This window comes from Camellia sinensis, chromosome 5, assembly GCF_055761805.1.
Source record: "Camellia sinensis isolate YWXY chromosome 5, ASM5576180v1, whole genome shotgun sequence".
Lineage (NCBI taxonomy): Eukaryota > Viridiplantae > Streptophyta > Magnoliopsida > Ericales > Theaceae > Camellia > Camellia sinensis.
Genome location: NC_138965.1, coordinates 155,446,419 through 155,471,830, shown reverse-complemented (window position 1 = coordinate 155,471,830; position 25,412 = coordinate 155,446,419). Strand labels below are relative to the sequence as shown.

Here is a 25,412-nt window from a genome sequence, read left to right as displayed (position 1 = left end):
AAACTATTCATTTTGTAAAACAAAACATGATTTGTTTTTTTGTTTATAATTGTTCGATAAATCTAATTTTTTGTACGAATAACCTTTACTATGAAACCTACAAAATAAGTGGTTCAAATTATCAAAGTGAGTCCAAATTATGACCCACAAAAAAAAAATATACATGTATATGAAAGAGAATTTATCCCATACACTAGTTACATAATTAGACAAGATGGTATCTAAAATTTTATATCCAAATCTAATCACGCATCGTAGAATTGACAAATGGTGTCACAAAATTCAATGGTCAATAATCTTATTTGATCCCGCTTCTATTCATTTTTTAATTGCCCCCAATATTGAGTGCAATATTAATGTATAATATCATTGATCCATATATAATTTTAAGTTAGATTAACTCAGACACTTAATTGGTTATTTGAGACACAAAATCAATTTTACACCACCATTCAATTGACCTTATTAATTTCATACTATTCATCAATATAATATTAATACATAAGATGGTTTTAATTTATTTTTAATATAAATAATTTATCTATTTTTATTAAGTAAAATTATCTTAAAAAAATAATTTTTTAATATTAAACTTAATGAAAACGGATTCTTTAATCATTGAAGTACATCTACATTTAAGAATTAAAATACAGCTTTTTTCTAACAATTTATTTAATAAAAATAGGCAAATGGTATTAAAAAAATAAAAAAATAGTATAAATTGACAAATTAAAAAAATTTAAATTTTTTTAATGACAAAGTTCAAATCGTTATTTTTTTTTTTAATTTCTAAAGAAAAAAAAAAAAAAAAAGGTGCACCCTGGCCCAGATTATAATTGCTGACATGTCAAGCAAAAGGTCCACGTTACAATCACTAGATAGTTTTGCCCCAAATCTAACCTTGCATTCTCAACACACTCTCCGACAAAGAAAAAAAAGGACTTCTCCCCACGTTTCCCCCACTCCTCCTCACTTTCCTCTTCTCTGTCCACATGCACATCAAACACTCTGTACAAAAACTGAGATTCTTGAAAGCTCAACAACGACCCATCAATGGTGCACCTCAAAGGCGGGTCCAGACCTCCATGGGTGGGTCTTGGAGCTGCTGTTTGGCTCCAAATTGCATCTGGCAACGCCTACAACTTCCCTCTCTACTCTCATTCTCTCAAATCTGTTCTGGGTTTCTCTCAACAACAGCTCACAATGCTCGGAGTCGCCAACGATATTGGTGAGAATGTTGGAATCCTTCCTGGGATCGCCTGCAACAAGTACTCCCCGTGGATTGTTCTTTTGATCGGAGCTTTTGCTTCGTTTTTGGGTTATGGAGTCCTCTGGCTAGCTGTTAGCCAAACTGTTCAGTCCTTGCCTTATTGGCTGGTAATTTCTGGCTTTCTTTGTCTAGATTTGAATTTTTTGGATACCCATTTAAGTGTTTGATTGTTGTTTATTGTTTACGTAGTGTTGTTCTTCATAGTTTCCTTTGCCTACAATTGATTTTTTTGCATACCCATTTGATTGTTTGTTTGTTGTTATTGTTACATGGAATTGTTCTTAATTTTCTTTGCCTAAAATTGAAATTTATGCATACCCATTTAATAGTTTGCTTGAAATTTATTGTTATTATTTTGGGTTCTGACCAGTTCAGGTAATTACTGAGCAAGCGCTTTACGGGATTCGAATTAAACTAGTTTAATAGATTGCTTGTTAATTTTATTTTATTATATGATTAGTGCTATAAAGATGGTAGGCTCTTCTTCTTTTTTTTTTCTTTTTTTCAGATATAATATAAATTTATTGGTCTTTGGATAGATGAGGATTGCTATTTTCTGATTAGATTTATTGGGAATTTTTGATGTGGTGTATATTTCAGACTAGTTTACTATTAGTTAGTTGTTTTTGTTCTTGAACACAGGCTTGGGTTTGTAGATCTCTATATAGAAGTTTGGATTTGATCTAGTCTTTCTTGTTGCTTAAAAGTAAAATGGAGTCTTGATTGCATATAAGCATTTTGAAAGATTGAAACCTTTGATAGATTGTGACACTTGGGGGATTCTGTTATGTAGTCAAACAAATCATATGGATAAATATATCAATGCTAGATTTTGTTTACAAGATTGTTTTGTTAATGGAGCCTTTTCATTTGTTGACAACACTAGGCATTAGGCAACAACATTAATTAAATGAACTGAATAAACCAGATTATTATATAAAACAATTTGGTAATCTTGATGCATAGTCGGATCATTCTAGCATGTGGGTTTGACAGTTAGCTTGTATCAATGTGGTTTTAAATTAAGAATGGTTTAAAAATATCAGCATCTGCCAATCAGATTTGTTCCTATGACTGAATTCAGACTTTGAAGTAGGAGTTTCATAATAAGTTATGCTGTTATGGTTTCCCCTTACAGTCTGAAACATATACGAATATCAGATGTCAATTTAACATTTGCCACTTGTTACATCACCCTTGCAGAAAAAAAAACACAGCATTGATTAATTTTTTTCAAAAGAATGTGTATATGCTAGGTTTTGGATGTAATGCCCATTCTTGTTCCTGATTTTGCTTGTCCTCCCTATGTACTTTGTGTTGGATATCACCCATGTGTGGGATGATCGTGGAGCATTCACTTTGGAGATAGTGGGGGTGGCTCGCCAACTCCAACCCACTAAGATGGTGGGGGTGGCTCCTACCCACAAGTTAATAGAAGGAGGTAGGTGGTGACCAATCACATCATCCCTCAATTGTGTATAAATTGAGGTGAGGAGGAGGGGTTGGATAGAGAGAACTAAGAGAGCAAACCAAAGAGAAAGTCAGAGATGTGAGGTAGCGAGACCGTCTCTCTCGGTGTGAGCGAGGGAGACGGGTGAATAGGTGAGCTTGGATAGTATGAGCTTCTCCTCTATTGTAATCTTTATGCAATCTCTCAATTGTTATAGTGATAACCGGTTACTCTCCTGTGGACGTAGGCTTCAAGGCCGAACCATGTTAAATATGGTGTCTCCTTCTGTGTGTGTGTGTTTTTCTGCTTAGTATAATTTCTGGGAGGCCTTGGGCGGGATCTCTGATCCCCAACAAGTGGTATCAGAGCCTCGTCGGTCGTTTTCGGAACAAAAACTGATTGTTTTTCGAAACTGTCTAGAAATCAAATTGCTCGAAATCAGAGTTTGAGCATACCAGGAGCAAGGTCTCGACGAGGGGAGTCAAAAAATGCAAAGCAGAGCCCCAGAGGACATCGGACGCGCCCTCACGCGCCTCCTGAATATAGCGCGTGAGTCTCACTCTCAGCACGCGCCACCATGCGCCGTTTGATGCACCGGCGTGTCATTCCAATCTCGTCCACGTACCATACGCGCGACAGAGGAAGAAGACGAGACGCGTAGCACCACGTCATTGACACGTGGCGCCACGTCAGTCAGGGGCGGCCACGTGTTTGCCACGTCATCAGGCCAGTCATCACCATGTGGCAATCCAGTCATCGCCACGTGGTAGCCAGTCATCGCCACGTCATTTGCCATGTCAGCACAAGGAGAAGTAATCTAGTACAACGCGACTAAGGTGTAGCCGCAGGAGGAGTGATCCAGTGCTATGCGGCTAAGGTGCAGCCGCAGATCTGAGGTGTCCAAACTGTTTTGGCTTGTTCTGAGTCATTCGGAGCCCGTTTCTATTGATCCAATAGTGCTTTCCAACTATTTGGAGTATTCTGGACACATCCGTATGGTCAGATTTTTGAATTGGATTTTTCTGTAAAAAGAAGATCAAAGTGGCAGATGGCGTCAAGTGTAGTGGATGGAATATTCTGTTGGAACAGAATATTCCTTGGACCGTTCCGGATGCAACCGTGAGGTTAGAATAGTGAAATTCTGAACAGGTTTTAAAGATTGTCAAAAACATGGAAGTTTGTCATCTTCAATAGTTGAAGGAAGGTTGCCGGATATTGTGAAACGCTACGGATTCAATGAAGAGGTTAGAATGGGCAGATTCTGACTAGATTGGACAACAAGATACAAATCGAGATAGATCATTGGAGACCAAAGGAGATCATTCTTAATCAAATGGCGAATCGAGGGAGATCAAGATTGGTCAAGGGCGATTAATAGAATTGCACATGATTATCTCAAGATCAACAGTGTTTAGGAAAGTTCTGTCAAAAAGACACTGTTTAAGGAGACTGGTTCTTGAGTGGGCTGGTTGTGACCCCACCAGTCTTTCCTAGGAACTTTCCTAATTGTTGAGTTTAGGCAATCGAGAGATCTGGTTCAATCGGAAGAAGACCATTTCATCGGGAGACAGATGATTGGCAACTAGTGCAGGCTCAGGGAAATGTTGTGGTAGTTGGAGCTACTGTCAAACATAATACGAGAAGTACTGGTAGTATGTGAATGTTAAACAGCAACAGCTGTAGTAGTGCACACATAAGGTGTAGGAGCACGTAGCCACAATAGCACAGATGAGTACGCATGAATGTCATACAGGGTGTAGGCGTACAACAGTGCAAGAGTACGCAGCAATCATACAAAGGTGCAGTGTACTGGATTTTGGCCTAGCAGCAGCAACTAGTTCATAGAAGAAAGCTCCAGACAGAGAAATTGAAAGGGATAAGACGCTGCAGTGCGCACCCAGTGAGAGGCAAATCTTTTTCTTTGTCTTGAATCTGGTTTGTGACAGTGAAGTCGCGACGAGCACCTAGAGAGGTTGGGTGGAGTCACCTCAACAAGGAAATTATAAGTATTCCTGATGATAGAGGTGCGAGCCATGCAGGATGATGTGTGGCGGTTGAAGACATTCCAAGTAGGAGGTGCAGATTCATTCTGGATGCTCGGTGGAATGGAGGCATATTTGTACAACGGTGTTTTATCATCCATGTGGGTGATAGGGTTGAAAAATTTTGTTCACCCGATTGAAGCCAATTGGAAGCCAATTGAAGACCTTTTAGAGTCAGTTGCAGAAGTTATCAGTTCATTTGGAGACTCTTGGGTTAGTTAAAGAACTTCAGAGTTCATTGGGTTTTTCTCTAGAGGATGGAGAGAACTAGCATTGGCAGAGTGTACTGCGGAGATTTGGCATGTGTAATAAGTGCAAATAGTAGTACTTTATTGGCATTGGCCTCAGTGGAGGCGTTGAAGATCCTTCATGGATCGTTATTGGAAGACTCGCATTCGGTGAAGCCTTGGTTTCCGCATTTGTCGATTTGAAGGAGAAGGTGTGACAATTTACTTCAGATCTTGGTGGAGCTTTGGCGTTTTTGTTCAATGTCTATTGGAGGCATTGTTGTTGGCGGTCTTTCATGGATTACTGGCGATTTTCAGAGTCGTGGTTTATTAAAATTCATTATCACAGTTGGGATCTATGAGCAAGTCTGATTAGATCCAGGGGTGTCTCCTGTTTGTGAGACTTGATTGTTTCTTCTTCTTGTGGATTTTTATTTTCGCAATCTGTTCCATATTCAAAGACATCAGCTATTGGTAGTCTGGGTGACGATTCAGACTCTGGGTGTTTGCTTCTGTGGAAGCGGTGTGACCGTTGGTGTTCATTGAAGATTGGAAGAGATTGTTGCGGAGAAACGTGAAGATGGTGATTTTGTGAATCTCATGTGTTAGGATCCATCTTTTAATCTGCCGTTGGATTTTGAGGGGATAGATTGTTTGCAGACTCGGTGGAGTCAGTAGGGACTGTTGGAGTTGTGCATTTACGATGCACGTGCCTTTTTTGGCAATTTTTTGGCAGCTGTGAAGATGGTGCATCATCTTGTGTTTGCCGGTTGGAATGGCAGTTGGAGGAATCTGGAGTTTGCTCGACACTTCAGAATTTTTTGGCTCTCGGTATTTTGTTAGTTCGTTTGAAGTTTGTTTTGATACTTCCGAACTGGTTAGAGCCTGACTGCATCCACAATCCAGTGTTGTTTGGTGGAGAACTTGCCTCAGTTCTCGGAAAATTTGTTTGGCTCTCTTGATTAATTCGAGCTTGACGAGAGCAGTATTGTGTTCGATGGTTGATTGGACATGATGTTTTTGGTACTGCTTTCGAAGTTGCTTTGACGGAGAATTTGAAGCCTCTCTTGTTTAGTCTCCTCAGCATTGGTTCAAGCGGGTTGCTCACCATGTTTTGTTTGGAGTTGTCAAGGACAACTTGTTTGTTGCCTATGGAAATCGGAACTTGGCACTATGGTAGAGCTTGAGTTGCAGAAAATTAAAGAGCTAGCTCGATTGGTTCTGCATGTTTTTTACATTGGCTCAATGTGATTTTGAGCAATGGAATCTACTGTGTTTTGGAAGAGCGCTTGTGTTTTGTACAACAGATAGCATTCAGTTTTGACTGAATGGTTGGATACTTGGGTTATGGTATCGGTTTTGATTCCATGGTAGCGAACGCACCTCTTAATGAAACAGAGTAGTTGCGGATCTCTTAGGGGAGCTCGAGCGCAGGAGGAGAGATAGAGCCACAATGAGCCCTCAAGGAGTATGGGTGCGGGTACTATGCTAGGTGTTGCATAGTTGGTTACTTGTACAAATCTGTTGAAGTTGCTTTGGCAAAGAAAGCTACTGTTAACCGTCAATCTGGTAATACAAGTGAAAGATACGCAGGTAATGCGTATCGCTGAACTAGAGATCAGGGATTGCAAAAGGCATGAACAACAAGTGTGTGGAAAACGCTGGGAAGTTGTTCAGGAGTGCAAAGGGCAAATGCTGATAAGTTCAGGATAGTTTAGAGGAAACTCCAAGCAAAGAAAACAAGGAACGTTGACCAGACAAATGAAGAGTTTTCTGTTGCTCCAGTTTTGGCTGTGCAAAGAGATACATGGCAGGATAGTGGCATTTCAGGAAAGAGCTGTAGTGTCACAGAGCACTCAAAGGAACGCAAGGCATCCCGGGCAGGGGGTGCTAGGCATCTCAATCAGGGGGTGCAGGATATCTTGGTTACACAAGTTCAAGCATAGTAGGTGAAGACATTCGAGACAAGAAGCGTGGAAGAGATCTGTGGGAGATAGGAGCAGAGGCTCTCTCCAAATCAGAGAGTGGTGTGTGTTGAGTTGAGGATGTAGGATTCCCTTCTCCTCTCGTATCTCTGGTGTATTATCGTTAGCTTCAGGGGATGCAGCGTCTTAGTGAGGAGATGAAGATTCTGTTGAAATTTGGGCTTGACAAGTATAGCAGTAGTGTGTGCAGTGGATCACCTCACATGGGTTGAGGGGGTGATTTGTTAGATATCACCCATGTGTGGGATTATCATGGAGCATCCACTTTGGAGAGAGTGGGGGTGGCTCACCAACTCCAACCCACTAAGATGGTGGGGGTGGCTCCTATCCACAAGCTAATGGAATGTGGTAGGTGGTGACCAATCACATCATCCCTCAATTGTGTATAAATTGAGGTGAGGAGGAGGGGATGGATAGAGAGAACTAAGAGAGCAATCCAAAGAGAGAGTGAGAGATGTGAGGCAGCGAGACTGTCTCACTCGGTGTGAGCGAGGGAAACAGGTGAATGGGTGAGTAAGGATAGTGTGAGCTCCTCCTCTATTGTAATCTTTCTGTAATCTCTCTATTATTATAGTGATAACCGATTACTCTCCTATGGATGTAGGCTTTAAGGTCGAATCACGTTAAATATGGTCTCCTTCTGTGTGTGTGTTTTTCTGCTTGGTATAATTTCTAGGAGGTCTTGGGCGGAAACCCCGATTCCCAACACTTTGGCACCCCAATATCTACAAAAACAGTTCCACTCAAAAGTTACAGTTTTGTTTCACTATTCTGTTCTATTTCATTTTTAAAGCAGCATTACCTTTCATGATTTACTTATCTATGCCACTGTTGGGTGCTGAGCTTAACCGTATCAACACCCTCTTCCTGTTCATTCTTGTTCAATGGAAATCTTAATATTGAAAATCATTTTTTTGGCTTAATGAAAAACCTCTTGGTCTTGATTGGTTACATTTGTCATTTGGCATAGGGCCGGCCCTGGGGCATAGGCCACAAGGCCATGGCCTAAGGCCCTTCAAAATTGGCTAAAAAAAAGGGCCCCCTCCTATTATAATTTAGTGTAATATATTAGGTATGTTTCAAGTTTAAAAAAATAAAAAAAAAGGCCCAAACTAACTTAAAATAAATTGACCCATTAAAAAATTGAAAGGTCATTTAAAAAAATTAACATTGTTATCCATTGAAAATAGACCCAAAAAAGGGGTCTCTCTTATTATAGTTTAGTCTAATATATGAAGTATATTTTAAGTCCAAAAAAAATTAAGGAAGGCTCAAATTAACTTAAAATAAATTAATCCATTAAAAAATTGAAAGGCCCATTTAAAATAATTAGCATTGTTATTCATTGAAAATGATTTTGCAAAAAAATTAGATTATGTAAGTATAATTGATTTATTTACTTCTAAAAATATAAGAAGAGTGAGGATCAAGCAATACTTCTTAGTTATTGTAATGTAATACTAAGTATTTTTTGTGATTTTGACACAAATCTTTTGTTCTTTACTTTCAAATTTTTTTTTTCATTCAATGAAAAAAAAAATGTGAAGGGCCCCAGAAATTTATTAGTTGATTATCGGCTTTGGGCCCCGGAAATCTCAGGGCTGGGCCTGATTTGGCATTTACCAATCCCATGTCTATCCCACCTAATTTATGGGCAAAGGACAGGTGCCTAACCTAAGAACTGCTGAGTAATAAAACTAACCCTAAGGTTATATAAATAATTCACTGTCTCTGGTTTTTACACTTACAAACACCCCCTCTCAAATGAAAAGTCATTTTGTGAATTTAGGATGCATGAAAATGAACTAGCAAGAACTGAAAAGTATCAACTAGAAGTTAAAGATCATGCAAACAGAGGACCACACCTTACACTGCCCTTGTCGTTCTCTTGATTTTATTTTATTTTACTTTATTTTGGCTAGTGTTTATTTTCCTCTTTTTTCTTACCTTTTATTTCCTTTTCATATTTTTTGGCTTTGTGCTTCCGGTACATCTCTGAATGCCTAGAAGAATAGTTTTGAAGTCATGGCAAGTTTGCTATGTTTTATGGATTGACAAACTTGTACTGTTTTGACACAGACGTAGGTTGTTGTAAATTGATACTCCTGAAAATATAGACATGGGGATATGTCTGTTTATTTGTACGTGTGTTTGTGTATGCATGCTTTTGTGTGTGTGTGTGTGTGTGTGTGTGTGTGTGTGTGTGTGTGTGTGTGTGTTGGACTGGTACAACAGATGCTTGCATCATGCAAAAGAAATAGAGAGCATGAAAAATGATGAATACAAATACTGCGTTATAATTTTGTCGACGAAGAGACACGACAAGCACTACTGCACGTTTTTCCATGTCAGTAAAGTGGGACTCTTTGCTAAATGCCCAAATGATCATTGAACATGGGTAGACAGGATGTTTTAAACGGCACACTCTTAGGCGTGTGGCAACTCGGACATGTGTCTCACACTTAGGCTCCAAGAGACCTTAGTTGGTTATGTGGATCTCTTTTTAATGCCTATTTCTTTGCACATATATGCACACTAGAAAATTATAGCAGAACATGAGATAGTCACAGCTTCTGGAATACTTGAGTTCTTCCATCTATATAATCAAATCATTCTTACTAAACGTGTCGTATATATGCACTTAACAAACATCCTCTTCCATGCAGTTTACCTTGAATTTTCATTTTGGTCGATCGCCTAAGAAATTTTCTACTGACAATGTCTAATTTTTAATTGAATGACAGTTATGGCTTGCACTTTGTGTTGCCACCAATAGCGGTGCTTGGCTTGGCACGGCCGTGCTTGTAACAAACATGAGAAACTTCCCTGTCAGTCGGGGCACTGTCGCCGGTATTCTCAAAGGTTATGCGGGGCTGAGTGCTGCAGTGTACACAGAAATTTTCGGCATCTTGCTTCACAATTCCTCTGCCAAGCTCTTGCTCTTTCTCACTCTTGGGATCCCAACTTTATGTATTGTAATGATGTATGCTGTTAAACCTTGTACCCCCGCTTCCGGGGAAGACTCTGCCGAGTGTGGCCATTTTCTTTTCATCCAAGTGGCCAGTGTTTTGCTTGGCTTATATCTTCTCACGACCACAGTATTGAGTCATTTTATTCCTTTGAGTGATACTGTTTCCTATACTTTTCTTGTCATAATGGTTCTACTTCTCATGGCTCCACTTGCTATCCCTGTAAAGATGACATTATATCCCTCAAATCGGAGTAAGTTAGGAACACTTGGTCGACCAGTAGGGTCTTCTGACCAACTTATTCAAGCAGAAGGTGATGTGGACAAATCGGAACCGTTGCTCACCCCATCTACATCAACAACAAATATTGGAAGTTTTCATGAGAACGACAGTGTTTCGGAGGTGGATATGCTTCTAGCTGAGGGAGAGGGTGCGGTGAAGAAGAAGAGACGGCCCAAAAGAGGGGAAGATTTCACTTTCCGTGAAGCTATAGTGAAGGCTGATTTCTGGCTTCTGTTCTTTGTTTATTTCGCCGGTGTTGGTTCGGGTGTTACCGTTCTCAACAACTTGGCTCAGATAGGAATAGCTCAAGGTGCAGAAGATACAACCGTCCTGTTATCTCTATTCAGCTTTTTCAATTTTGTGGGTCGGCTTGGTGGCGGCATTGTTTCCGAACATTTTGTCAAGTGAGATAACCCATTATTCCTTGTCGATTGATTCCTACGTAATACAATCTCTAGGTAATTCCTATTTATTCCTTGTTGGTTTTTCCTATTTTACAGGTCAAAAACAATCCCTAGGACAATTTGGATGACATTCACACAAATCATAATGATCATTACATACCTTCTCTTTGCTTCTGCTCTTGATGGTACACTCTATGTCGCAACAGCAGTACTTGGAATGTGCTATGGCTTTCAGTTTTCCATTATGGTCCCAACCGCCTCTGAGCTTTTCGGATTAAAGCATTTTGGGATAATCTTCAATTTCATGTCGCTCGGGAATCCTCTCGGTGCTCTCCTCTTCTCTGGTGTCCTTGCAGGGTTCGTATATGATAGCGAGGCAGCGAAGCAGCACGGTACTTCTTGCTTGGGCCCAAATTGCTTTAGGCTTACCTTCATCGTTTTGGCCGGTGTGTGTGCCATGGGCACCGTCCTGAGTGTAGTTCTAACAAAGCGAATCAAGCCGGTTTACGAGATGCTTTATGCTGGGGGTTCCTTCAGGCTGCCTCAGAGTTCAAATCATTGATGAGAGAAGAATGAAGTGTGAGAATGTAGGATATATTTTTTTTTTTGGAAAATGCAATAAAATAGACTGCTTTTTTGTGTGTGTGTGTGTGTGTGTGTGTGTGTTGCTTCATGAGCCTTGATATGTTGGTTCTTGAACCTCCATCTGATCACTGCACATGAAGTTTATAATTTGTGCAATATGATCCTTCTTTTTAATGTTAAAAAAAGAAGTTTTAGTAACATATCTATGTTAGATTTGAACAATCTAGCACTTGATATTATTCAACACTAGAAGCGGTGCCATACACATTGGGTGTGAAATCATCTGTTTCACCCCAATTCTTCTACTCATTGATTTTGATATGGCAATCTGTGATGAATATGAGACAGAATATAGGACAGATATGCATCCTATGCATTGTGTGCGAAATGTAATTGTGTAGCAAATGGTTGATAACAATGTTTTGAAAATTGTAGTGAATGGTTGATAACAATGTTTTGAAAATTGGTCCAGTGAAATGTAATTGCGTGTATTCTATGTATTATGTGTGAAATGTAATTGTGTAGTGCAGAATGTAATTGTGTAGCGAATGGTTGATAACAATGTTCTGAAAATTGGACTAGTGAGCGCACTTGAAAAGTGATCGGGTGGATAAATTACTGTTTCAACTGCAAGTGAACCAAATCAAATCATAATGTCATAATTATGTCATAAATAATTTTATAATATATTTGTAAAAAAAATTAAGTTAAGGGAAAAAAAAGAAGAGTATATATATAATAAACAAACTAAAACAAATTTATAATACAATTGTTTTAGCATTAGAACCAACAGATGCATGAATAGTTTGGTGGTTAGTATTTACAATACATTGCAAAACGTTGGAGGTTCGAATTTTTTTGAATATTGTTGTCAACTCAACGGTGAATATTGTTGTCAACCCAACGGTTCAATAAACGGGTGGTACAAGTGGGTCAGCGGTTCAATTAGTCCAAATCCAGTTTTCAACACAAACGGCAATGTGAGATAACTTAGACCAGAAATTGGGCCGGTCAACCATTTGAACGGCCGATTTGATCTAGTTTTTAAAACTATGATTGATAGTTACGATTTTACTTTTACAATTGAGTAAATAAATAAATAAACTCTTAAAAATCGTTAGCGTTACACATTTTCAATTTGATGTTCATACTAAATTAATTTGTTCATAGATTATTATTAAAAACAGTGTGATGCCCCCAAAAAAAAAAAAAAAAAAAAAGAAGTTCAGTGTGTTTATTTTGAGTTTTTTGGATTAAGTTTTTTTTTTAAAACGAAGTTTTTTGATTTTTGTGTATTTTTTTTTTTGTATTTAGTGAATATTTTTAAAATTTTAAACATTTTTTTTTAATTTTTTCGATGCACCTTACTTAGATGTATCTAAAAAATAAAAATATTTTAAAAAATATTTTAAAAAATTAATAAAAACATAAAAATACAAGAAATATACTGAATTCTCGTATTTTTTTTGTTGTATTTTTGGTATATAGTGAATTTTTAAAAGGTTTTTTTTTTACAAATTTTTTACTTTTTAGGTATATTTATGTTAGGTATGTCTAAAAATTTTAAAAAAAATTTCTTAAAATATTAAAAAAGTTCAGTAAAAACAAAAAAACACGAAAAACAAGAAAGTATAATTTTCTAAAAAATATTTTTGGAAAACTCTAACCAAACAAAATTTGTCAAAGATGTCAATTTTTTTAATATATATATAAATTTAAATATAACAAAAATCTATAGATGTAGTTACAATTATTTTTTCAGGTAAATTACACTTTGCACCAAATTTTATTTTGGTTCTTACACATGAAATCATGACAATCAACTCCATGCACTTCTGGTCAAATCCCTCTATGGTTTTCATAAATAAAATTGTGACAGTCAACCTCCTGTATTTTTTTTTTTTGTCAAATCTCATTTTGGTCTTTATACAAGTGTTAATGTCCCATTTTTGTTACTCAATTGTTTAAATCTTTAACAAAATCTAATAATGTGATAAGAATGTGACTACGACATAAGGATAAGAGAGAAAAATCCTCTACATTTTCCACCAGTACACACTCTGTCCCAAAATTCACATCAAATTATAACTGTATTAGGCCAAAACAAAACGAAGATTGTGAACGATTAAGAAGATGAACTAGGATTTTGCATAAATTGGAATCACGAAACTCGATTTTTCACGGTAACACAATCTTCTGTATATTGATCTTCCTTTCTCTTTGATTTCTTTGTCTCATTTTTATTTTATTTTATTTCAAAAGTTCTATTTTCTTACCCTTTCATCCCAATTTTTAGCATTCGAACATATATATATATATATATATATTGTATTATATAACTTTTACGTACTTATCGCGTAAGACAAAGTGTATTAATGGAAAACATAAATAATTTTCCTCTCTTACCCTAATTTCGTAGCTATATTTTTATCACACGATTGGATTTTGTTAAAGATTTAAAAATGAAGTAATAGAAGGGAGACATTAACACTTGTGTAGGGACCAAAGTGAGATTTGAGTAAAAGTACAGGGGATTGACTGTCACGATTTCATATGTAGAAACCAAAGTGAGATTTGACCAGAAGTATAAGGAGTTAACTATTATGATTTCATGTGTAGAGACCAAAGTGAGATTTAGTGAAAAGTGCAGGGGTACGAAGTATAATTTACCCTATTTTTTGACAAGGTTCACCTCCGATGACATCACATTTTTATAATATATTTAACACATTTTGATAATCCAAATAATTTAACAATAATTTAATATGCAAGGGTGTCAAGTATGTTATATTTACAAAAAAAATCACATCGATTAGATTTGAATATCTACTTAATTAGATTATATTTGTGTCAACAATTTATTTTTAAAACCATAGATACTGATATAATGTCCAAGTGGCTATCAATAACTGATCAATGTGATTTTTTACAAGTATGATATATTAGACAGTTCTTATACATTGAACGATTTGAATCATTAAGATGAATCCGAAATAAGATCCAACACAAGCCAACTACACATTAGTTTGATTAGGTTCTCCCCCTTAAATATAATATAAAATTGTGATCATTTTAATAATATTTGTCTAAAGTGATGATGAAATTTCCTAATGGTGTATTTGGTTGAGAAATTTGGAAAGAGATTTAGAAAAAGAAAGAAAAAAAATGTGTAAAACAAGGTGAAATGTATGTATATTTTATTCACATTTCACTTTCCTTTTCCATGTTCATTTTCAAATCTTTTCCCAAATCTCCTAAGCAAATACGACATAACTAATACTTTTGTTTTCAATGATTTATTTTATTTTTTTAAAATTATTTTTTTACCTATCAAAAAAATAAATAAATCATTTTAGCTGTCATACTTTGCCACAATTAGCTCCACTTGGCAAGTATTATGTGTCATCATCATTTTATTTTTATTTATTTATTTATTTTTTGGTTGTGCGCGTGTGTTTTCCCATGACTCCATTAGCAAAGTTATGTCCCAGCCTTTGCCACAATTGGCTAGCAGTGTAAAAATGGCCCGCAGCCCGTGAGCAGCCTGAAGCCTACTTGAGCCCTTAGGCCTAAGCCATGGCCATTATTTTGAAACTCGATCCGTTTCGTGGGCCCAACCCGCCTGGCCTGACTCGTGGCCCAGCCCATAGGCCCGCTTAAGGCCCACTCAAGGCCTGACCTGTCTGAGCCCAGTGTCTTTTTTAGTGGAAAATAATAAGATGTTGGTACAAAAAATTTTAAAAAACAAAAAAAAAAAAGTTAGGCCCGCCCAAGCCCGAGACTAGGCCCAGGCCCACCGACCTGCCCAAGGCCCGAATACCCTTGGGCCTGGGCCTAGGCCTAATTTTTTGGCCCTTGAGCCGGCCCGAATTTTGGCGGGAGCCCGTAAGGCCCAACATGGGTCGGGACGGGCTAGATTGACACCCTTACAATTGGCTCCGTTTGACAAGTATTATGTTTTATTTGTTTATTTATTTTCCCCTTCTTTTAACAAGAATTAATTTGGGGATTAATTCTACCATCCACTAATAAAGATCTAATTAAAGTTGTGACAAATTTTATATAGATTGTCTCAAAAAATTATCTACACGTAGAAGATTTCGAACTTTAAACCATAGAATGAGTACACTCCAGGTCCCAAGTCTTGACTATTAGGCCAATTCCTACTTTAAACAACTTAAAACAAGTCGGTCATTCATATACTCGTAATTGAAAAATCATGGGAGTTGATTCTTGTCAAATACTAAGGTGATTAATTTTCACCTGTTATGGGGTTTGTCATTGTATTGAGTTGTTTGTTAATTTCATTATGACACATTAGAAGAGTGGTGCTATTAGCACTCCATGAATTATTTTAGACCCTCCATTTTTTTGGATCCCCACTTATAAATTTTGAAACCTTTAAAATTTCTTTTTCTTTTTCAAATAATACCAAAATTATCCTTGTGAAAATATTTCACCCATTGAATGCACACCCCCCACACCCCCACATCCCCAAAAAACCTCACTTCCAAAGAACCCTAACAAAGCCCACAAAGAAGAAGAAGAAGAGACAATGTGATTACTATTTCTGCTGTCTTATCCACCATTATCACAGTTGGTGTGCTCTCTCTCTTCCTCTCTCTCTCTCTCTCTCTATATATATATATATATATGTAACAACCCCGACCTATGGTTAGCCTTTAAGCCATGATTAAGGATGCTAATGAGTAATTAAGATTGAATTCTGACTTGATTGCATATGTGTTGCATTAATTATGTTTCTATCTGTTTGTCATATAAATATCTGTTTGTATTTCTATTCTGCTCTGTTCTGCAAATTGAAGGCCTTATTAGCACTCGATTCCAAAATTGACTTGATTTATGTGTTATTTGGAATTTTTAGAATTTTATGGAGGGTTCAATTGAAAGTTAATTCGGAATGATTTAATTAGGATAATTTAATGTCTAATTGAGTAATTTGATCAACCATTTAATTAAACCATTAATTTAGCCTATATAAGGCATTAGTGGACCCTCATTCACATTTTACACTCTCATGTCTTCATCATTGGTGACAAAAACGTGTGAGAGTGAAAGGGGAGGAATTTGAGCTCAATTGTAAGATAAGTGCTAGAGACTTGGAGGAATTGGAAGGAACTTGGAAGATTATAGTATTATACTTGAGAATTGAGACTTGTAGGCAATGAATTCCACCCTTAAATTTGTACTTAACTCATTTAATTTGTGAATTTGAAGGAAAATGAAGGATTAGTGTATGAATTAAGCTAAGGAAGTAGAAAAGAAGAGCATTCCATTATATGCATGTGCATTCTTTGGATGTTGATGTTGATTTTGAAAGAACTTTCTCATGCATGTCATAATTGTAGTTTGGTTCTAAGAATTTAGCACAATTCCTACCAATTGATCTTAATTGATCATGTATTGAAAGGTTTTAGTTCAAGAGATTACATGTATGGTTTGTTTCTTAAGTTTCAAGATGAATTTTGAGCTATTGGCAAGCTTTTGGGCCATGATTTCATGAAATAATCCTTAATTCATCATATTTTGCAAGTTTACAAGTGTTTTCTCAAGTTTTGGGGCCCAAGAGTTGTGTTTTGAGGGGTTGAATTCGAGTTTTGAGCCAGGAAGTGCAATCTGAAAATTCCAGATTCTGCCTCTCCGCTCGAGCGACAGATCATGCTTTTGAGCGACCACCTTCATTTTCACACTTTTGCTCAAGCGACAAAAAGTTAGCTCGAACGTATAATGCATGCTCCCAGAAGTTCATATGTTTTACAGACCGCTCGAACGACAAGAGTTGCGCTCGAACGAGGATCTTAGTCTTACGCTCGAGCGAGTGTCGAGCGGAAAAATCAAGCAACCAACACTTTTGCAGAGTTTACAGACCGCTCGAGTGAAGGAATGTGCACTCAAGCAACCACTCACATTTTGCATGTCCGCTTAAGCGAAGGAAGTTGTGCTCGAGCGAGGCCCCTGTTTTCAACAAGTTTTATTAAATGTGTTCAAGTGCATTTTAGCATCCTAGGCATTTCTAGGCCAAGATTAAGACACAATAACGAGGATAAGACTTAGAAACACACGAAGAGCAAAGTGAAATTAGTCACGTACTATCCGAGGGTGTGTTTCTGTCACGATCCAAACCCGCCCCTATAGGTTTAGTGTCGTAACCGGCCAGTAATTCTTGGATTACCAAAGGCCTCTTAACAGAATAACATGTAATTACGGGTTGCGGAAGCAAATAGCAATTAAACAACTTCCATTGAGCTGTGCATACTTATACGAGACAGAAAAATTTTAAACTTTATATACATATATACACAGATTAAACAAAGAGGGACTTAGCCCTATTTACAAAATACACAAGACTTGTCTAACCAATCAAGAAAACAAAACTTAAACTTTAAATCACGTAGCCATAGTCACTTGACATATCCGGAACCTCCACGGGAGGCACATAGGTTGGCTAACAAAAACATATTTCAGGCAGATGCCTTTAAGCCTGGTCACGCGTCTGTTCACCTATATACATAAATAATACAGTGAGTTAGAGCCCAATGAATAACGACAGAGTAAAGGGTTTTAATGAATGATGTCCATATCGAATTTAGAAATTAGATTTCACATCTCTTATCAAATCAGAAGCATAGTCATGTTCATGTTCGTATTCATATCAGAAACTCAGAAATCAGCTTTCAAATCTCTTATCCAATCAGAAACATAGTCATGTTTATGTTCATATTCGTATCAGAAATAGAGTCATATTCATATTCATATTTAAATAATGTGTGGTACTTCCTTTAGCGTAGCATATCATGTTGGTCAAGCATATCAGGTTCCATAATGGAACCTCCGGTACCGGGTAACATATCTCATACGTGGGCCACGGCATTGTTTCCCCCGGGCGAGGGCTTGTGCCACGGTATTGTTTCCCCCAGGCGAGGGCCTAGGCCATGGTATTATTTTCCCCGGACGAGGGCCTGGGCCACAGTATTATTTCCCCCGGGCGAGGGCCTGGGCCACGGTATTAACCCCCGGGCTAGGGCCTCATGACCATAAGCCACAATATTATGTCCCCTGGGCGAGGGCCTCTGCTAAGGATACCACAATTACGTTCCAAAGAAAATTGGACAATCGTTCATTCATACAAAACATAGCATTTCAGAAACTTATCATCTCATATCATCAGAAAATAATTAAAGTTAAGCATAACTTTACAGAGTTATTACTCACAGATAGTTTCAGAAGCAAACCAGACAGATCACAAATTAGGCAAACAATAGCGCGTGATCTACACAAACACATAACATATACACATCGAAACACAATATCAATTCCTTGATCAAGCTTGACTTTTCTTGTCTTTTTCTACCCAAGTAGTCCGAGATTCTACTACGTGTATTCTTTCTTTAGTTAAATGAATCGGATTCTTATTTCACATATCCTTTCATTAGCAAATCATTCTTTTCTGAATAAACCAATTCCTCACTTGGTTTCTTAATCAAGTATCACTAAGTTAATGACTTATTCTTTAATCAACTAATTAATGTTGATTGTTAACTTATTAATCCTTATAGAGCCATAAAACATGTCTAGAATGCTTTGGAAAGAGATGAGAATAAAAATGTGAATTAAATGCGATTTTTCAAAATATGCTGAAAATAGGGTCTTCGCTCGAGCGCCACTTTGGTCGTTCGAGCGGACTGTAAAATTTGAAAAACTTCTGGGAGCTCGATTTTCACGCTCGAGCGAGACTTTCCTCGCTTGAGCGGATAGTGTAAATTCTGAAATTTTTTAGAATTGTAATTGAAGTTCAGATTTGATATTCAAAGCCTCAAAACATGTATTTGTAGCACACAAATATGGAGAACCAATGTATAATTTAGTAAACACTCTCAATTAGAAATTATTCATTCAAAATCATGCTCCAATTGTCCAAATTTAGTTTTAACTCAATTCCTCCATATCAAGCCAAATTCCAAACCCAAAGTGATTAATCTCTAAATTAATCTCCATAAATTGAACATGGCTCCAATTTCTCATTTTCTTTAGTTACATAAAATTGACTTCAAGCTCTTTTTATTTTCCTTCAAAACATGAAATTAAAGTCACAAACTCCTTATAAAATTATTCACTTGTATGAAATTGACATCAAAATTACTAATTTTATATTCTTATAAATTTTCCCAACTAATTTCCATAATCTTAAACTTAACTTAATTTGTAACCTCAACTTAATTCATAACCATAGGTGTTTCAAAATATGCTTAATTTAAATAAAATCTTAAATTACATTACATGCATGGATTAAAAATCTAATTATAAAATCAAAACTTTATCTAACATTAGGATTAATTCTAAATTTCCATAAACTTGATGTTCATAAAACATGTCATTTTTTTCCTTCAAAATATGAATTTAAATGGCTTAATTTCTTCAAAATCCATGATGCATGTAAATATAGATTCAAATACTCATAGAATTCCCTCATGCATGTAACAATGGAACTTAATTTCATATAAGATATGCAAAATTAAACTCAAAATAATTAATTTCTAAGTTGATTTCCATAATCATTAACCTAACTCATTTGCATGGGTCAAATCTTTAATAAACCCTTATTGCATGTAATTTATAGAACTTAATTCAAGAATAATTCTCTGAATTGAACCCAAATTTAAAAAATTAAAAGAATCATAACTCATGTTTTTCAACCTAAGTTGATTTAACATACAAATCCAATTTCTATGAATTTATGATTAATCCTCAAATCTTTATTTTTAATCTTTTCAAAATATACCTTGAATAAATTTTTGTTCTAGATTAAGTAAACAACACTAGAAAGAGGATGAAATTTCTTACCTTAAGATGAATTTTTCATAATTTTTAGCTTAAGTTTTGATATCCCACAAGACTTTCTTCTTCCCTTTTCTTCCTCCCTCTTGGTCTCTCTCTTTCACAGCCGTGCTCTCCCTCTCTCTCAGCCGTGCTCTGTTTTTTTTTTTTTTCCACCCACACAAGACTTGATGATGTACATATATATTTGTTGCCTTAGACTTAACACACCAACTTTCCTTTGTAATATATATAATTTGGGTAATGATACATCCCACTAAAAGTGGTGCTCTAAAGCACCACTAATGAGTTGGCAAACACTTTAATAAAAAAAAAAAAAAACACAAGACACAAGCAGTGGGTCCCGTCCACTGCCACATCACTAGTGGTGCTTTTAGAGCACTACTTTTAGTGGTCTCAAGCATTATTGATATAATTTATGGAAAATGAGTGAGAGCACTAATTAGTGCTATCACTAATGATGTGACAGTGAGCCCCACCATGAATGATTTGATATTTTGGTCTTGGTGTTGTATTTTTTTTTCTTTTTTTATTGAGTGCCATGTCATTAGTGATCATTTTAGAGCTCCAAAATTAGTGGTCTCTATCATTGTTGATAATTTATTAAAAGTAAATTAATATATCATTCACATTTAATTTAATTGGACATCATTTAATTTTAATTAATCTTAATTAGCCCAAACACAAATCCCACATAAATTAAATAGTCTAATTGATTTCCTTTAGAGTCTAATTAATTATATTTAAATTTATTAATCTGAATCAGATTTTAATCAAACTCCCAAAAAGGCTCCAAATTTCCGTCGCTTAAATTACATATTCAAATTGAACACCCCATAAATAAATTTAATTCGTAATAATTACAATTCTCAATCTTCATAATTTAATTAACTTGATTAACTCCAATTAGGATCTAATTAATCGAATCTCAATTTTACTAAACTGAATCGAATATTTAATTAAACTCCCAAAGGGTCCGTAATTAAGATTAAATTGATTTAACTTCTTAATTTTACTTCTTTAAGTCATTTGGACCCGTAATTTCTAATTCCAAAATAAGTACTTAATAGAACCATAAATGAATCAATCTCCATAATTTTCGTAAAACCCAGATTAAATTGGAATAATTGGCAATTAAATTTCAAATCTCCTTAATTAATTAAGTGCTAATCATTACACGCGATGGGGTCGTTACAGTTTCAATATGTGTATTTGTTTTGTGTTTGTGTAGGTCACGCGCCGTAAGCTATCTAGTTATCTGTTCTGTTTATCTACTATTAGAGCCAACTGTGAGTAATAACTTAGTAAAGTTATGTTCAACTTTAATTATTTTCTGTATATGGAATAAGATTTGTACTGTGAAATGTTATATTCTGTACTATGAATGATCGTCCAATTTCTGACAAGTATTCATGGCATAAGTATGTTATTGGTTCCCGATTCGAAGGTTCCTTTGTAGAACTGACAAGTTTTCTGTACCCGGTCGGAGGTTCCTTGTGGAACTGACAAGTTATTTGTTTTCGGATTGGAGGTTCCTCTATGGAATTGACAAGTTATCCGTTCCCAGTACCGGAGGTTCCTCTATGGAACTGACAAGTATGATCTTTGATGCTCAGTATTTGATCTAGTAGCGCTAACGGATAAACCATGTATGAACAAACACGAATTCAAATTTCTGTTAATGACTCGAACAAGAAAATGAATGTGAATCTGTTTCCGTGTATGAACCTAGTTATGGGACATCATTCATTTACCCCTTTACTCTGTTATTATTCATTGTGCTTCCGTTCATTGTTTATATTATGTATGTAGATGAGCAGACGCGTGACCAGGCCTAAGTTATTGCCTGAAGAGTTTTGGGTTGTTGGCCACCATTTTTGCGCCTCTAGAGGAGGTTCCAGATTAAGTCAAGCCTTGTGACCATATTTTGTGAACGTTTAAGACTTTGTTCTCTTTTGGTTATGAACAAATTTCTATTTATCTGTACATGGGGTGACGAGTAATTACTGTATCTTTGTGACACCACATGTATGTTTATAAAGTTTAAAATTATTTTGTCCCATGTATGTCTACATAGCTCGATGGACTATGTATGTTTAATATATTTGCTTCTGCAGCCCCTAATTATATGTTATTCTATTCAAAGGCCTTTAGTAATCCAAGAATTACTAGCCGGTTACGATGTTAAACCTATAGGGGCGAGTTTGGGTCGTGACAATATATATATGCACACATAATTTCTTAGTTTTCTCATAATAATTTCTTTTCTTGCAAGAAAAAATTATAATAATTGGTTTGGTTTTTTTAGTAAAACATGTCCGAACGTATAAATAATGTTCGGTTACCAGTTCATGAACAAATAATAAATGTTTGGTTACCGGTTCCAGAACAAATAAGCAATGTTCGGGCCTGTGTTCCCTAATTTCAATCATATGTTCGGGAGTTCAGTCCTGAAAAAATGACGAACATGTTTTATTATTTTTGCCATTTTTTTCAAGAAATTTACCCTTATAAGGCCAGTTTTCTCTGAGCTAAGAACAACATCAAAGCCATAAACCTCCTCTAAACTTTTATTGTTGTACTCCTCTTGTTTTATAGAGTTGTGGTTGCCAGAAAAACTTCTACTCATTGTCATTGCCGGAGAAGTGTAGGTAATCAAATGGTTGCCACCGTTACCGTCAGAATATTGCCGCCAAATGATTTTTAAGGTTTTGAAGGTGGGATTTGGGAAATATGGATGGGTGGTGATGGAGGTGGGTGCTCTCATAAACATTAATTCATGATGTAGGGGATGTGTAGGATTAATTGTGAGATGGGGTGTCCCAAAATTAATGATGTCATTTGTATTAATTTTATTTGAGATTATTATTGTAATAAAAAAAGCTAAAAATTATAGGGTCTAAAATAATTTATGAAGTGTTAATAGTAGTACTCTTTCTAAAATTGTGTTGTTGGAGTTCAATTTGACGTAATGCTCCTTCAATTGGTAAATAATCTCTTACCGATCAATAATAAATAAATAAATAGATAAACTTCAATAGATATATATGGGTTGAACGGTTGATTAATTTCGAATTGTGATTAATTTAATAAATTTTATTTCCACGATAGTGGGCTAATTGAATCAATCATACCTTTTTTTTTTCTTTTTTTTTTTTTTTGCCCTTTTTGGCAGTGAGAGTATTTGCTTGATTAGTTCCATAATATGTTTAGTTTGTCATTATATCAAGTAATTATTAAGTATGAGTTCTAAAAGTGATTCCAACGCCCACGCACTTCATAATATTCAAACTGGTGACTTTTACTCTTTGAAACACTCGTTATGGTTCATGACTCAACTTACTGCTCAACTAACCCTTAAAAATTCAAAGAAGCCCAAATTTGTCCTTATAGAATTAATTTGTGTACATAAACACTTTCGTTTACTCATGACCCTCTCAAAATCGAACTTCATTTGAAATAAAATCATAAAATTTTGTAAAATTATGTTAGGAGTAAGAAAACAAATTCATATCTCACTAATGTTGTACATAAGGTAAACAAAAAGCCATAGGAGACCACTCTTCTATATTCTTAACTGGAAAGTTAGGAGGTCAGACAAAATTTGATTATTTTGTTGTATTATGTTTTATTAATATCATTTTGGGCTCTTTTTTATGTTGGTGGTTAGTATTTGGTTGAATTAGTTGTTGGACTATGATGGTTCGTTTGATATAATTCTCTTCACATAGTTAAAAACATTTTAACGGTTGACCAAAAAATAAAAATAAATAAATAAAATAAAATAAAATAAACAAATTATCTTTTACTAATGTTTTTATTTCTTTATACTTAAATGGATAATTTTGACATTATAAAAACTTAATAATCACTATTATTTTTTCACCTAATCTCTCCAAAAAGTAAATTTTAAGCAAAACGAGTTTCATTTTATTTCTTTCAATTTCCTCTCATTTTTCAGCCCTTTAATAATACAAACAAATAATTGAGACCAAGAAAAGTCCACTTTTTTTTTTTTTTTTTTATTTTTATTTTTGGTCGCTAAATCACTCAATCGAAAAGGGCTGTGTCCTCCTAAAAAAAAAAAAAAAATCAAAAAGGGCCGTGAGTTGCACAAAATTGATTGTGCATATTTTCTGTCCATTTGAAATTGTTCTTAGTAACATGGACAGTAAATATTAATCTCATCCCTCCATTGTAACTTATGTTTATTTTCTCCTATTTTTTACATGTTCGTTTATGTTTTGCTTTTTATTTTTTTATTGTAAAATTTATAAATCATGAGATATTTATTGTTGACCCCAAGTCAAAGTCTCCTCAAATCATAAAAAAATAATTCCAAGTCTTCCTTGAAAGTTTTGAGAGATACACCTTACTAAATGGATATGATATCATGAAAGAGAGTGTGTGCACTATAGTCTATAGTTACATTTTTGTGTCACTATCACAATTTTTTAACCTTTTTTTTCCCCTTTTTTTCCAATAAATATGATAGTAATTATAAGTATAAAAAATATTTATATCATTAAACATTTTACTATTCTACAATAATTAAAAAGTCAACAAATCTAGCGTAGTCAATAAAAAACAACTAACTACATATAACTCCCATTATAGGATAAAAATAAATTACCTTCACAAAAGGATATCAAATTCTTTTCCATATAAATTGAATCCGTTACTTCACATCATAAATATGTTACACAACCATAAAGTCAAATACTGTGATTCACAATTTTTAGCCAACGAGGGCTCAATCTTTTGATAGGTGAAGATTACCATTCAAATTTGGTGACTTTTAATCAATAAGTCCAACGACTTCAGATACTTTGCTTTAATCTTTCTACTATAGTTTGCTTTGATTTTTCCGCATCATCTTTAACATTGTATTTAAATTAGAAATTTTGATAAAGAAAAGAAAATAATTGCCCTCATCTTTTTCATTGTTTTTTTTTTATTTTTACTTTTTTTATTTTAAATTTATACTTCAATTTATAATTCAAATACAACCTAAATGATATAATATACTTGTGACAAATATTTTTTTTAACATCTAAACCAAACACCTTGATGGGTAAAAATTTGGTGTGGCTGCTCAATATATAACAAAATATTTAAAAAGGTAAAATTGAAAATTCATTGTAAATAATGATTTATCAATCTTTTTAGAAAGCAAATATATGATCAACTTTCGGGTTGGTTTGAATTTGCTTTGAGTGTAACCCGCATTACAACATATAAGAGCTTTAGAAATAAAATATTTTGGTCTCTAAAAGTAAAAATTTTATTACAAAAAATATTTAGAGACTAATTTCCATCATCATGAGGATATTCGCAAAAAG

The 25,412-nt window shown here is 35.3% G+C and overlaps 1 protein-coding gene and 1 long non-coding RNA gene across 2 annotated transcripts; one reads left to right on the top strand and one right to left on the bottom strand.

The window, feature by feature from the left end:
• Positions 1 to 862: 862 nt before the first annotated feature.
• On the top strand, positions 863 to 11,714 carry LOC114321034 (protein NUCLEAR FUSION DEFECTIVE 4). The gene is made up of 3 exons (XM_028268159.2): positions 863 to 1,377; positions 9,719 to 10,629; positions 10,726 to 11,714. The coding sequence occupies exons 1-3, from the start codon at positions 1,054 to 1,056 to the stop codon at positions 11,189 to 11,191; spliced, it is 1,701 nt and encodes a 566-aa protein (XP_028123960.2). The 5' UTR covers positions 863 to 1,053; the 3' UTR covers positions 11,192 to 11,714.
• A 5,783-nt stretch (positions 11,715 to 17,497) lies between these two features.
• On the bottom strand, positions 17,498 to 20,250 carry LOC145790938 (uncharacterized). The gene is made up of 2 exons (XR_014330372.1): positions 20,077 to 20,250; positions 17,498 to 17,736 (listed from the first exon to the last, which is right to left on the bottom strand). It is a non-coding gene; the product is annotated as an uncharacterized LOC145790938 (long non-coding RNA).
• Positions 20,251 to 25,412: the final 5,162 nt, after the last annotated feature.